Genomic DNA, 15,353 nt, shown 5'->3' with positions numbered 1-15,353 from the left:
AAATTATGGTAAATTTAGATTCAACTTACATACGATTAAAACTAAATAAACTATTGATATAACTATGGTAAATTTCAGCAAGTAAGGTTGCAAATATAATAGGGAAAATGACTTACTAAGGTAATTAACTTTTCTGTATGTTCACATCTGAGTTACTATATTTTTTTATACACATCTAGGTAACAAACTTGTTGGAAGTGTTCACATATGACCATTATGACCTGCTATAGCAGGTTACATCCTAGATGTGAACACTTTCAACAAATTCGTTACCTATGTGTACAAAAAAAATAGTTACCTAAATATGAACAAAACGAAAAGTAAGAGTAAATTACACGAATGGTCCCTGTGGTTTGTGGAAATTTGTGTTTTTGGTCCTTAACTTATTTTTTTAACTTGGATGGTTCCTACTGTTTATTTTTGTTGCGCGTTTGGTCTTGTCTTACCTAAAAAGACTATTATGCCCTTATTAATTTATTTTTTAATTAACTTTCTTATTTATGTATTTATTTTTTATATATTTAAAAAAATGAATAGACCTCATATATCTGTATCTCCTCACCATCCCATCTCTTATTCTCCCCAACTTCTATTTATTTTCCATCTTTAGTAATATCGACATCTTCACCATTTTTTTTTTTCGGTCTTTCTACTGTCTCTTCATCTTTAGTGGGTTGTGGTGTTGATTCGACGGAGGTGAAGGAACGAAAAAAAAGTGATGGTGAAGATGTTGATATCACTAGAGATGAAAAATAAATAGAAGTTGAGGATGATGAGAAATGGGATGGTGAGGAGATACAAATATGTGAAGTCTATTATTTTTTTTTAATATATAAAAATATAAATACATAAATAATAAAGTTAATTAAAAAATAAATTAATAAGGACACACTAGTCTTTTTAGATAAGACAGTGACCAAACGTGCAACAACAATAAACAGTAGGGACAATCTGAGTTAAAAAAAAAATAAATTAGGGACCAAAAACACAAATTCCTCCAAACCATAGGGACCATTCATGTAATTTACTCTTACTTTTCGTTTTGTTCATATTTAGGTAATTATTTTTCTTGTACACATTTAGGCAACAAACTTGTTGAAAGTGTTCACATCTAGGATGTAACCTGCTACAGCAGGTCATAATGGTCAGATGTGAACACTTCCAACAAGTTTGTTACCTAGATGTGTACAAAAAAAAAGATAGTTACCCAGATGTGAACATACAGAAAAATTAATTATCTTGATAAGTCATTTTCCCAATATAATATCTACAATATTAGCAGCTCAGCTAGAATTTGTAGGAAAAAAAACATCCCCATTATATTATTGAATCCAACAAACCTTATACGGATCCGGGTCGGTCTAATTTTCACCCGCAAATTCGAAGTCAAAATGCCCTCCATCTGCGAGGGAAAAACCCAGACAGAAGGAACAAGGACGCCAATGGCGAACTTGTCAAGCGTAGTTTACGAACTCCGTGAGCGAATATTAGCATCATCCTCAACTCCTCCCAACAAATCAGATGACGCCTCTTTAGAGCTCCGATTTCGTGCCGTTATCCCCAATCTACTCCACGCCTACGTCGTCCCGTCTTCTTCCGGTAAGAGCTTGATTACTCAAAAATAAATGACTAGTTTTTTAAGAATCATTACCATTTTGTATTTTTAAACTTATAGTTTCTTTGGTAAACGGCTAGTTACTTGATAAAAATAGGAAATAAAAATAGACTTCAGTAACACAAACTATCAAGCACAACAGGTTTTGCCACGTTATAGTTAATGCGACTATGATTTAATTTGCATTCTTGCAAATAATGTGATTCTTGTTGATTCTTTATAAACCAAGTGTAAGTACATTAACTGGAAACGCCAATCACTCTATTTCTGAGAAAAGCGAATACCTTATATCCAATAGGGACAACTTTGTTTTGGCACTTTACTAAAATTTATCTTTTGTAGCAATTGTTCTTAAAATAGAGTTAGTTTATGTGCATACTTGTTCCTCAAAATTTCTTTAAGTTTTCCTGTTGCCATTACCCTGCCTTGATTAGCTTGATGTATATTCGTATTTTTTTGTAGTTTCTGTTATTAGTTATACTAGTGTTTATTTTTGATGCTAAGTCATAAATCCAGAGCCTGAAATTTTCTTATCTTTTTAGGATTGGCAGAAACACATAAAGTTCACATGAGAATTTGATGGAATATGTAATGATAGTCTGTTGAATTTGTAGCATCATTCATATGTATATTTATATTTTCTGCTGTCCATGGCATTTAAACACCCTACATTACATTTGAAATGTCAAATCGCCAAATGATAGATGTGTTTTATTCATTTTCAGTAAACATTATTATTTGTACTGTTGACAGGAGTGTGTTTACTTACTACAGTTGGTGCTAAAGCTATACATTTTGACTGGTCAAACCTAGTACTTTCAATGTTCAAAATTCAGTCATTCTAAACATAGAGCATGCCAAGCAATTACTTTTGCATGAGTATCCTCTTTAAGTATTCATTCTTGTTTTTTCATACTTTGCTTTTGCAGCTAACGAGAGGGAGGTGATTGCTGTATTGAAATTATTGACTCATACAGTCAAGTATTTTCCTGGAGTTTTCTTCCATGGAAAGGCCAGCGCAATTTTACCTGTAGTTTTTCGTATATTACCTTTTTTCGCAGAACCCTCATTTTGGTGAGTTATTGGTACTTAACATCAACTTCTAGAAATCCTTTATGATCTCCTCATGCTTTATGGAAGCTCTTTTGTTAATCAAAATATCATTATCTCAGTTGTTCTTTGTGCTAATGAAAGTATCATTCTCTCTTATGCTATGATTATTGTTATTGTTATATTTCCTGTCCTTTTATCCTCATCGAACTTTCATGCTTGTGTTATCTTTCAGCTCACGCCATGGAATAATTTTTGAAACATTAGGATCCCTATTATCCTTGCTCCGTACAGGAGACCGAGATGCATATCGTCAGTTTTTTGAAGATGCCATGGGTGCGGTTGAAGGTAGAAACCACAGACATACAAATTACAAAACTCTCATTATTGCTTCATCTGGATGTTTCACACTTTCACTAAAGCTGTGTTTGTTACACGAGATTGGACTGGACTGGATAAGCTCTCTAGGGCTGTTTTCAATGGGCATTAACGTCTTTTGCTCAGATGAGTGATTGAGAGTGAGTCTGTCCCATCTTGTTCCTCCATTTTGGGTTGGACAAAAACTGAAGTTTTTGTCTCCAAGGGCATCCTTCATGTGTAACAAACACAGCCTGATTGGACAATTGTCCCATGTTCATAGTATTTCATTCCTCTTCTCTTTAATCGGTTAGAACTTTTGTGAGGAGTGGTAGTTGGACTGATAAGCAAAGATCATAGCCAGCCATGAAAGTCTGAATCTTTTCTTCATTCAGTAGATCTGCTAGTTTGAACATTTCATGTTTTTTATGTCTGAATAGATCTCCCAGCTATAGCTTCAATAGCCAACAACACAATTAAACAAGATCAGGAAGTGTATCTGAGGTGTTTCTATGAGTCCCTTTCTGGAATGTCCAATGACTCTGCTCTCCTCAGTGAACTCCCAGCATGCATTAAACCAACCGATGGTTTTGGTATTATAATCAACCTCACAGGAGTTGCCAGGTGGCAACCTTTTGCTACTTGGATCATTAAAATTTCTTGTAAATGCTTAACTGAAGGAGCTTTAAATGTGGAAGGGCTTATAAATGTGCCATTTGTTTTGGCTGCCTGTAAGATACTGTGCTATGGAGATGCTGCTCTGCAAATGGTTAGTTTGACTTTATTTGATGTTCAGTCTACTTTAAACTTGGCTAACCTCAAGATTAATCATTTTCTTTCTGTTCTCATTATACTTTGTACTGTTTTCTAATAAACAAATATCATGAAGGCTTGCTTTGACTTGGTGCGCATCTTGGGAGCAGTAGTAAATGATGAAATCATTCCTAGTGAAAACATGATTCTTTCAATATCGACCATACTGAGTGAAGCCGAGGATGGACTTTCTGTGTTCAGGTAATTATATATCTGGCTCAAGCTATTTTGTTCTCTACCATTTACACTGTTTACTTGATTTACATATCATATTACACTCTTGGGATGGGGTGGTGTAGGCTAGCTTAGGGGTTGGCAGAAGACTAACCAATCCATTTTGCAGAAATGATATCTGCTATTGCTTACCTTACAACATTGACTATTCAGCATTTAAATCATTGTTTTATACGGAAAAGAACAAATTATAGATAGTAAGTAGTGAACATAAGTTTGTAGACAAAGGGTTGATGATCAAGTTGTAACATTCACCTAGTTCGGTGAATGAACAAACTAGTGGGCTATCATTTTCTCAAATATCTATAAAGATGAGACAGCAGGATTTAGCATTTTAACAAAAGTGTCATCATCTTGTTATTAGGAGGCTAAGTAGAAAGATGAGTTAGCAGGATTTAGCATTTTTGTTATCCAAAAGCTTTATCTGTAACTGTAAGGTAGTAGTCCCACATAAATGTTTAGAGTCAACTCATTTAGCCCATTTCACTTCTGAAATTCATTTGTGGGTCCTACCTTCACATCATGGAAATGGTATTGAGAAATGAAGTGAAACGGATCAAATGAGTTAGTAACAAGTATATTTTGCAGGGATATATCTTATGATTCTTCCTTGGGTGGATGCCTTGAAGCATTATACTCCAGTTCTGCTGATGATGTTATTAAGCTGACAGCCACTGATATCGTCAGTGTATTTCATCAGTCAATGCAGAAGACTGCAAGTCTGGAGCTCAAGGTGTGCTTAATAATTCTCTGCATCTGATATCATGGTTACTGTAACACAACATTCACTTACATAGTTACATATATGTTGGGTTTAAGTTTAACAGAGTTGCTGACTTAGGTCCTGTTTGTTTTTTACCCATTTTGGATAAATGAAGTTTAAAATATATCTGAGAAAATGACAGCACACTCGAGACATGGAAGGAATAATAAATAAATGAGCGCAAAACTGTGAAAAATAAGACTTAATTGGGAAAGATGACTTTCTATTAAGTTGTTGTTTTTTTTTTTTTGTTTGTTTGTTTGTTTGTTTGTTTGTTTTTTGCATTAAGTAATAGTAAAAAAGAAACAAAATCCTTAGATGTGCAATGCAATATTGATTGATACCTTTTCTCTTTTCTGTTTTCAGGAGGCGTTGTGTGGTGCATATATTCGAATTGCTAAAGTATGCCCCCCTCACATCTGGAAGCCTGAATTACTAATTTATCTCCTTTGTTCTCCAAAACCTTATTATGGGTTGGTTGAATGCTTTCAAGTGGTTGTATCTATTCTTGATCCTAATCTTGTTGGAGGGACAACTAACAGGGAAGATTATTTGGATGCCAGTGGATATGAACCAGTGAGAGTTGGAGATAAAAGACCACTTCATCTCCCAAATGCTTTGAAGAATAAGCGACAGAAGGTAGATGAATCTGAGAATCTCAAGATTGATTACCCATCTTGTGAAGGGAAAAAGGAATATGCTAAATATATAGGTTCCTCACTTCTTTCGCTTATTGAATGCTTGGAACCTCCTGGTGGAAAGGCTAATGTGTTAGAACCAGAAATTTCCTTGACTGCTCTTAGCATGCTCTGCATTGTTTTCAGCAAATACCCTTGGGCAAAATTGTTACTTCGAATTTCTCATCAGATGCTTAATTGGATTCCTTGGATTTCTGAGCAGGTATGGAATTATTTCTTGTAAGCTACAAAACCAGTTGTTGCCATGATCTAAGTGAGGGTTATTTCTTGCAGGCAAATCAAGAAAATTTAGGTGGACTTGATTTATCTATCTATCTTGAAGCACTTCACAGTATACTGCTTAAACATAGTAAGGCCTTTTTTTTTTTTTTTTTTTTTTTTTTTTTCCATTACATGCAGATAAATGATGTTTGAAGACTATTTGAGAAAATGACAGTGCGCTTGGGGAAATGGAAGAAAAAAAATGAATGGGAGCAAATTTTGTAATTTAGTTTTTAAATATTTATGATTAGATCACTTCTATGGAGTTCTCCACCTTGACACTCTACCATGATTATAATATCTGAAAATATGACTCTTGTTGCTGTAGGATTTCTTCCTGTAAAGGATGAACTTTTCAGCGATAATGGCAATGTTGCAAACCTAATGCAGTCAGTGTTGAAGATTCCATGGAATTATTTTCCTATGGCAGCTGACCCCTGTCTGCCATGGAAGACAAAAAGTTTCTGCCTCCAGATTCTTCCCATGCTGGGATCTTTGTCACAAAGTGTGAGTGATCTAGATGTTTTGGACTTGGGTCTTCAGGATGAAGCGGAAGAAGTTAGAAGTGAAGCCATTATTGCTATGCCATTGATTGGCATGTGCAGATTTGGTACATTGACACCGATTTTTAAGAGACTTGGGTAAGCAAACTTTACATATCTTATGCATTATTAATGATTATGATTTATGACTCATACATATGTGTAACACCCCAATAACATCATCAACTTAAATCCATGGTGGAAGTTACTGATAACCCACAACTTATGGGCTCACATTTCTCACTTTCTATCCATGTGGGATGGGTTGTTTCACTATGCATTTTTCCACTCATAAGAAACAAACAGAAACAGCAAACACGATTCATGTTCTGTCTAGTCCAGCCATGCATAATAAGCTGGGCCTTAATAACCTCTTTTAAGGTTGTAATATATCACCATTAGCCTCATTATGTAATGCAATTTTTTTTTTCTGTATGAACGAAAGAAATATGTCATTCCTCTTCTTCTTTTACTCCCTTTCTTCATCTGGAGTTTATTTACATGTTTTTGGCAGGTTGTTGTCAGAAGAACAGAGTGAAAAGGTTAAGAAATCAATTGCCATTTCCATTGGGTATTTGGGATGTCTCTATGGATCTTGTGATGGCATTGCAAGTTCATCTAGAAAAAGTTTGAAATTATTCTTAAAATGGGAGAATAGTAAACACAGTTGGACGGGTGATAAGCTATTGCAAGGATTTTGGTGCTCTATGTGTGACAAAAGCGTACTTCACAACCATGAAACAGTTTCAATAATATCCAGTCTCCATAATATCGAAAATTTATCACCTAAGTTGGGTTGTGATTACAGAGATCTTCTCCACCTCCTTTTCAGTCTCCTTTATGATGAATCCGAAGAGGTTCAACTTTCCTGTGTGTCGATAATTGGACGGGTCCTTGTTCATATGAGTTCAGATATTTTACATGAAAATAAAATGAAGTGGTTAAAATGTATTGATTATCTTTTGCTTCATAAATGGAAGTCTGTGAGAGAAGCATTCAACAGACAGATTGGTTGTTTCCTTGAGCATCGTATATTGACTGATTTGTTTATGGACGGACAACTTTTCTTGGACAAAATTAGACGTGGTTATGAAGTGGCCAGTGATCCAGAACTATTTGAAACCCTTCTTGAAGCAACATCAAGTATCATGGTTGCATCAGATATCCATGGTCAACTCTTCTTATCTTCTCTTATGCTATTGCTTGATCAGCTTGACAGTAAATATGTTACAGTGAAAATTTCTGCATCGAAATGTATACACAGTTCCTGTTTCTTTCATCTTAAAGGAGGTTTGGAGCAAATTCTTGCTAAATTCGTTCATATACGAAATGAAGTATATAATTATTTATCGTTACGGCTTGCAAGATCCCCAAAAATGGTGGAAGAATTTGCAGGAGGTCTTCTTGATGTTAAAGTGGAAGAACTTGTTAAAAAAATGGTGCCGGTTGTTCTTCCGAAGCTTGTGATTGGTCAACAGGATAATGATAAAGCGGTGGTTACGTTAAAGGATTTGGCAAATTGTTTGAATATGGATATGGTGCACCTTATAGTCGACTGGATACCCAAAGTTCTTGCTTTTGCTCTTTATCAAGCTGATGGGCACAAATTAGACTGTGCTTTGCAGTTCTATTGTGATCATACTGGCTCTACCAAGAAAGAGATTTTTGCAGCTGCTTTACCTGCACTTTTGGATGAACTCATCTGCTCAGTGGATGTGGATGATTCAGTTGATACCAGCATAAGGTAGATGTCCTCCCATCTGATTCTGATTTTTGAATTTTGAGTTTAAATTACCTGCAATATAATGTTATTTGATTATTACTATCATGTCAAAGCTACAAGTTTCAGTCCCCTGAATTTTGAATTTTGTGGTTTACATACAGGTTATCAAGGGTGCCTGAGATGATAAAAGAAATTGCAAAAATCTTGACAGGCAACGAGGATCTTCCAGGATTTTTAAGGAACCATTTTGTTGGTCTTCTCAACAGTATCGACAGGAAGATGCTCCATGCAGGCGATATTTCACTTCAAATTCAAGCAACGAAACGTATAGAAATGCTGATCAACATGATGGGTTCCCACCTTAACACGTACGTACCAAAACTCATGGTTCTTCTGATGCATGCAATCAATAAGGAACCACTGCAGAGTGATGGTCTTGCTGTCTTGCATTGTTTCATCAAACAATTAACAAAGGTATCCCCTTCCAGCACTAAACATGTCATCTCTCAGGTTTTCGCCTCGCTTATCCCCTTAATCGAGAAACATAAAGAACAATCTTCTCCTCATATGATCAAAATCGTGAAAATCTTTGAAGAGCTTGTATTTGAGAATAAGTCCGTCCTAAAGCAACATATCTGTGAATTTCCACCTCTCCCCAACATTCCCCCACTTGCAGAAGTAAACAGAGTAATCGAGGAAGTCCGTGGAGTCATGACTTTGAAGGATCAATTGAGAAATATTGTGGACGGATTGAACCATGAAAACATAAATGTTAGATATATGGTCGCTTGTGAGCTAAGTAAGTTGCTAAAATTGAGGAGAGAGGAAGTCACGGTTATGGTCAATGGGGAAGGGGATTCTGATATGGATGTTTTGAGCTCTTTGATTACATCTTTACTTAGAGGGTGTGCAGAAGAATCAAGAACTGTAGTTGGACAACGGTTGAAGTTGGTTTGTGCTGATTGTCTCGGATTGCTGGGGGCCGTGGACCCCGCCAAGGTGAAAGGTTTTTCAAATCAACGGTTTAAAATCGCATGTTCGGATGACGATTTGATTTTCGAGTTGATCCACAAGCATTTGGCCCGGGCTTTTCGAGCAGCACCGGATACCACAATTCAGGACTCGGCTGCTCTGGCTATACAGGAGCTATTGAAGATTGCTGGTTGTGAGGCGTCTCTTGATGAGAATGTTTCCGTTTCAAATGGAAATGTGTCTGGAAGGGGTCAGAGATTATGGGGTAGATTTTCTAATTATGTTAAAGAGATAATAGCTCCTTGCTTAACCTCAAGGTTTCAGCTTCCAAATGTGTCTGATTCTGCATCTTCTGGTCCGATTTATCAACCCTCTTTGTCGTTTCGGAGATGGATCTCCAACTGGGTGAAAAAACTTACTGTTCATGCGACCGGATCACGCGCAATGATCTTTAACGCATGTCGAGGTATTGTACGCCATGAAGTGCAGACAGCAACTTATCTGCTACCATACTTGGTGCTAAATGCTGTCTTACATGGTACCCAGGAAGCCCGCCATGGCATAACAGAAGAAATTCTTTCGGTTCTTAATGCAGCTGCTTCAGAAAGCAGCACGATTCCTGTTCCGGGGATCAGTTCTGGTCAAAGTGAAGTTTGTATTCAAGCTGTTTTTAATCTCCTGGATAATCTTGGACAATGGGTTGATGATATCGAACAAGAGCTTGCTCTATCTCAGTCTTTAAAGTCGTCCGTATCAAAGCAAAAGATGAAGGATCATACTATGACTGCAACTGCAAGTTCTTCATTGGATCCAGACCAGTTGTCTCAGTGTAAAAACGTTTCCGAGCTTTTGTCTGCGATTCCAAAAGTAACCTTGGCTAAGGCCTCGTTTAGGTGTCAGGCTTATGCTCGGTCTTTGTTGTACTTCGAGTGTCATGTTCGCGAGAAGTCCGGATCGTTCAATCCGTCGGCTGAGAAGAGCGGTGTTTTCGAGGATGAAGATGTGTCATTTCTGATGGAGATTTATAGTGGTTTGGATGAACCAGATGGTTTGTCTGGTTTAGCATCTTTACGTAAATCAAAAAGCTTCCAAGATCAGCTTTTAATAAATAAAAAAGCCGGAAACTGGGCCGAAGTTTTGACTTCCTGCGAACAGGCTTTGCAGATGGAACCCACTTCCGTTCAGAGGCATTCAGACGTTCTGAATTGTTTGATTAACATGTGCCATCTCCAGGCAGTGGTTACTCATGTCGATGGGTTGATATGCAGGATTCCTCAATACAAAAAAACATGGTGTATGCAAGGAGTTCAGGCTGCTTGGAGGCTTGGTAGATGGGACCTGACCGATGAGTATTTAGATGGAGCTGAAGAAGAAGGTTTACTTTGTAGCAGCTCAGAGAGCAACGCCTCCTTTGACATGGATGTTGCAAAGATCCTCCGAGCAATGAGAATGAAAGATCAGTTTTCGGTTGGTGAGAAAATCGCATTATCAAAACAAGCTCTGATAGCTCCGTTAGCTGCTGCTGGCATGGATTCATACACCCGAGCATACCCGTTTGTTGTAAAGCTTCACGTGTTGCAGGAGCTCGAGGATTTCCATTCCATCCTTAACGGGGAATCTTTCTTGGAAAAGTCATGTGTCAGTGAACCCGAGTTTGTAAAAGTGACCGAAAACTGGGAAAACCGTCTCAGGCTCACCCAACCGTCTCTCTGGACACGCGAACCGCTATTGGCTTTCCGGCGACTGGTTTTTGGTGCTAGCGGTCTTGGTGGCCAAGTGGGAAGCTTCTGGATACAATATGCAAAGCTGTGTCGTTCGGCTGGTCACTACGAGACGGCTAATCGAGCCATTTTGGAAGCCAAGGCATCGGGTGCGGCTAATGTCCACATGGAAAAGGCTAAGCTTTTGTGGAGCACCAGGCGATCAGATGGTGCTATCGCGGAGTTACAACATTCGCTTATGAACATGCCTGTTGAAGTCATTGGGTCGGCTGCAATGTCATCCATCACCAGCCTTTCCTTGGTCCCTCTCAACCAACCGTCTTTACCTTGCAATACTCAAGCATCAAATGAGAATCGCGATGTTGCCAAAACTCTTTTGCTGTATTCCAGGTGGATTCATTATACAGGACTGAAGCAGAAGGAAGATGTGATTGGTCTTTTCTCAAGGGTGAGGGAACTGCAGCCCAAGTGGGAGAAAGGGTATTTTTATGCCGCGAAATACTGTGATGAGGTGCTTGTTGATGCAAGGAAACGACAAGAAGACAATTCCGAGGTGGGTCAACGGATGGTTTCTTCGAGTTCCACAACTTCAAATTCTGAGAAGCCTTGGTGGTATTTTCTTCCTGATGTCCTGTTATTTTATGCCAAGGGTCTTCATAGAGGCCATAAGAATCTCTTTCAAGCTCTTCCAAGGTTGTTGACACTATGGTTTGAGTTTGGTAGCATTTATCAGAGGAAAGGTGCTTCGTCCAATAAAGATATGAAATTAGTTCATGGGAAGGTAGTTTCTTTCTTTTTGGTATCATCATTTTCAGTAATTATGTGATAAAAGAAACAAGTGGATCCTTACTCTTTTCTCCACTGGCAGGTGATGGGCATTATGCGTGGGTGTTTAAAGGATCTGCCTACATATCAATGGCTGACAGTTCTGCCTCAACTGGTTTCCAGAATCTGCCACCAAAATGAAGAAATAGTGAGAGTGGTGAAACACATCATCACCTCTGTTCTCCGGCAATACACACAGCAAGCCCTTTGGGTTATGGCGGCAGTTTCAAAATCAACAGTTTCTTCAAGGCGGGAAGCAGCTGCAGAGATTCTAAACAACGCACGAAAAGGATTCCATTCCAACTCTTTGTTTGCTCAGTTTGCCAGTCTAATTGATCATTTAATCAGGCTTTGTTTTCATGCAAGTCAGTCCAAGTCAGCAACAATCAACATTTCTACCGAGTTTAGTGCCCTGAAAAGGATGATGCCTTTGGAAATCATAATGCCTACTCAAGGAGCAATTAATGTTAGTCTTCCCACTTATGATGCAAGTATGACGGGCTTCTTTTCTGCTACAGATCTTCCTACTATAACAGGAATAGCAGATGAAGCTGAGGTCCTTTCATCACTTCAACGACCAAAAAAGGTAAACTTGTTTGTAACATTACATATCTCTATGCTTCAAATTGCAATATTTATTGTTCTTTGTACAGATTATTCTAGTGGGCAGTGATGGAATTAAACGCCCATTCCTGTGCAAACCGAAAGACGACCTTAGGAAAGATGCACGTATGATGGAGTTCAATGCAATGATAAACCGTTTATTATCCAAGTGTCCAGAAAGCCGCAGAAGGAAGCTGTATGTGCGAACATTTGCTGTGGTTCCATTAACAGAGGATTGTGGGATGGTAGAATGGGTGCCCCACACGCGTGGGCTTCGACATATTCTCCAAGACATATATATTAGCTCAGGGAAGTTTGATCGACTGAAAACAAACCCTCAAATTAAGCGTATTTACGATCAATGCCAAGCTGGTAAAATAGGTGAAGATGAAATGCTGAAGAACAGAATACTTCCCATGTTCCCTCCAGCTTTCCACAAGTGGTTTTTGAACACTTTTTCTGAACCAGCAGCTTGGTTTAGGGCTCGTGTTGCTTATGCACACACTACTGCTGTTTGGTCAATGGTTGGGCATATAGTCGGTCTTGGAGATCGTCATGGAGAAAATATTCTTTTTGATTCAACCACGGGTGACTGTGTTCATGTTGATTTCAGTTGCTTATTTGACAGAGGTTTGCTGCTCGAGAAGCCCGAACTTGTACCTTTCAGGTTAACCCAGGTCAGAACACATCTTTTTTAGCTCTTGATACATTTTTTTTTATTGAGTTGTTTCGGAAAGTAACCTTATTGTGTTTGCAGAATATGATTGACGGGCTGGGGATTACAGGGTATGAAGGCACCTTCTTGAAGGTTTGTGAGATTACACTTTCAGTACTAAGGGAACACAGAGAAACATTGATGAGTGTTCTCGAAACTTTCATCCATGATCCTCTTGTTGAGTGGACGAAAACTCATAAGTCTAGTGGAGTAGAAGTTCAGAACCCTCATGCACAGGTTGGTTGCATCTTCCTTATTTCTTTCTGTTATAAATAAAACCAGTTTTGCTTTTGCTTTTGCTTAAAATTAAAAAAGGGTTACAGTTTAATATGAAAAAAAGTTGAAAGTAGAATGCTATGGTGTGATAGAAAGAAGAAATGAAAGTAGATTGGTATTCTTTTTTTTGTGATTTAGAGTATTATTTGAAATTTCAGCGAGCGATAAGCAATATTGAAGCACGTTTGCAAGGAATTGTTGTTGGTGTGGGAGCAGCACCATCTTTGCCTCTGGCTGTAGAAGGACAGGCTCGTCGCTTAATTGCTGAAGCAGTTTCACACAAAAACCTTGGAAAAATGTATATCTGGTGGATGCCTTGGTTTTAATAATATTCACTATCTTCTGGAAAGTTGAACATAGATACATATCAATTATCAAAGCTCAATCATCAACGCTATTTGCTCTGCTGTGGATCCTGTCCTGGTATGACTAATACTCAAGGGATAAATGCAGAAAATGGCAATGCAATTTTGTTTATTTGTTTGTTATAGCATCCTACTTTAAAAAGAGTTTGAAATTACAATGCTATATAATTGGGTAGATTTTTCAATGTACAAAGTCTTAACAAGAAAAACTTGAAAAACAGAATGTTGTAATAGAAAGAAATGAAGATCAGATGCTAAAATAAACATCAGCTAAATCAAAGTATCATGTACGTAAAAAAAAATGATGTTTGACAAGCATTTACATATTTGAACAAAACCGGTGCATAGAATTCTGTAAATGTGTATGCTTATTTATGAGATAACATTTTACCTTTTACAAATTTATGCAACAAACTGGTTTTATATATGAAATATGCAATCTCGTTTTATTGTAGACCAAAATATGCAACATTATAGCTAAGAACCAGTTACATCATGATGTGGCACCAATTAAATGCTTATTTATGCAAACAAAGTTTCCTTCTTGTGCCAATTTAGGCAACACGTTTCACCATTTTACTCATTTTGTTAAACATGTTACAGGTAAAATGATGCATATTTTCTAAATGTGTTCGACTATCATTTACAATTTTGGAAAGGGGTAAATGTTCGTTTATGCAAATAATGTCTTACATTTTTGTTAATTTATGCGACAAGGGTGGTTCTTTGACGGAATATGCTATACCATGTTTCATACTAGGAGCAAAATATGTGACATTGTAAATCGGTCGGTTACCTCATGATGTGGAACCCATTAAATGTTTGTTTATCCAACAATTTTTTAATTGTTAACAATTCATGCAACTGACACAAAATGTGTTAACCATGTTCTATGCATTTAAGCATTTTACTTGTAAAATGTTGCATATTTTATTTTTTTTGTTCTACATTGACACGTATTTTTTTTTATTTTATTATTATTAGTATTTTTTTTTCTTTCTAAAAACCACTTTGTTGCATAAAATGGAAGAAAGATGAAATGTGTTGTATAAAGAATATTTTTAACTTTTTTGGAAAAACAAAATCATGCATACAATTTTGTAAAAGCTAGTTATAAATGGTCAATGCAGCTTTGATATTTTCATGGTCTATAAAACTGGTTTACAAAGAAAAAGTATATTGTTTCACTATTTAACTTTAATTTGAGGTTGATGTCTCATGCTCAATGAAATCGGTTACCTTAGGATTTTGTACATGTTTAATGCCTATTTGTGCAATGTGTTTCATTTTTAACCAATCTATGCAACAACGTTTTACTTTTTTGTCATAATATTACATACATGACAACCATATATTCATTTTTTTCTCTATATATACATATACCATGAAGGACTACATTGTGGGAAATGTTGGATTAAATCATATGTTTCCTATTCCACTATGTTTTTTTGGCAATGTTAGCTTATAGGTTGTGTTATTATGTAGTTTGATGAAGATATTGTTTCTTTACTTATGGTGGTGCTTATGTCAATGGGCATACATAGATTCAAACATATTTTGGGCTTAAGAAGAAAAACAAAAATTGAATCACTCAAACATTTAAAATTTTCCATAAATGAACGAAATATCTTTATATGAACGAAATACCTTTATAAATAACAATAATCATTTATTCTTTAATATGATCTACTATAATAAATGAATATTTATTTTGCCATATATCAATCTCTTATGAGTTTTGACACTTGTCATTTTGTGATATTTTTAAAATAAATAATCTCCACATGTCAATTTTGTTTTTTGTTTTTTTTTTAAATTTT

General features: G+C 36.8%; 1 protein-coding gene across 2 annotated transcripts; it reads left to right on the top strand.

Annotated features, from left to right (window-relative positions):
• Positions 1–1,394: 1,394 nt before the first annotated feature.
• LOC111920839 (serine/threonine-protein kinase ATR) lies at positions 1,395–13,797 on the top strand. 2 transcript variants are annotated; one of them, XM_042899956.2, is made up of 16 exons: positions 1,395–1,599; positions 2,369–2,417; positions 2,545–2,689; positions 2,901–3,013; positions 3,463–3,791; positions 3,912–4,036; positions 4,658–4,802; positions 5,199–5,732; positions 5,804–5,879; positions 6,120–6,432; positions 6,848–8,077; positions 8,218–11,530; positions 11,618–12,160; positions 12,228–12,854; positions 12,935–13,129; positions 13,327–13,797. In XM_042899956.2, exons 4-16 carry the CDS (start codon positions 2,998–3,000, stop codon positions 13,492–13,494), a joined length of 7,614 nt encoding a protein of 2,537 aa, XP_042755890.1. In that variant the 5' UTR covers positions 1,395–1,599; positions 2,369–2,417; positions 2,545–2,689; positions 2,901–2,997; the 3' UTR covers positions 13,495–13,797. The 2 variants fall into 2 exon arrangements, with proteins under 2 accessions (XP_042755890.1, XP_023772188.3); XM_023916420.3 differs by lacking the exon at positions 2,369–2,417.
• The last annotated feature ends 1,556 nt before the right edge of the window (positions 13,798–15,353 follow it).

The sequence above is a fragment of the Lactuca sativa genome, chromosome 3 (assembly GCF_002870075.4).
Source record: "Lactuca sativa cultivar Salinas chromosome 3, Lsat_Salinas_v11, whole genome shotgun sequence".
NCBI classification, from domain to species: domain Eukaryota; kingdom Viridiplantae; phylum Streptophyta; class Magnoliopsida; order Asterales; family Asteraceae; genus Lactuca; species Lactuca sativa.
Note: the sequence above shows the minus strand (reverse complement) of the source record. Positions and strands in the feature narration are given on the sequence as shown.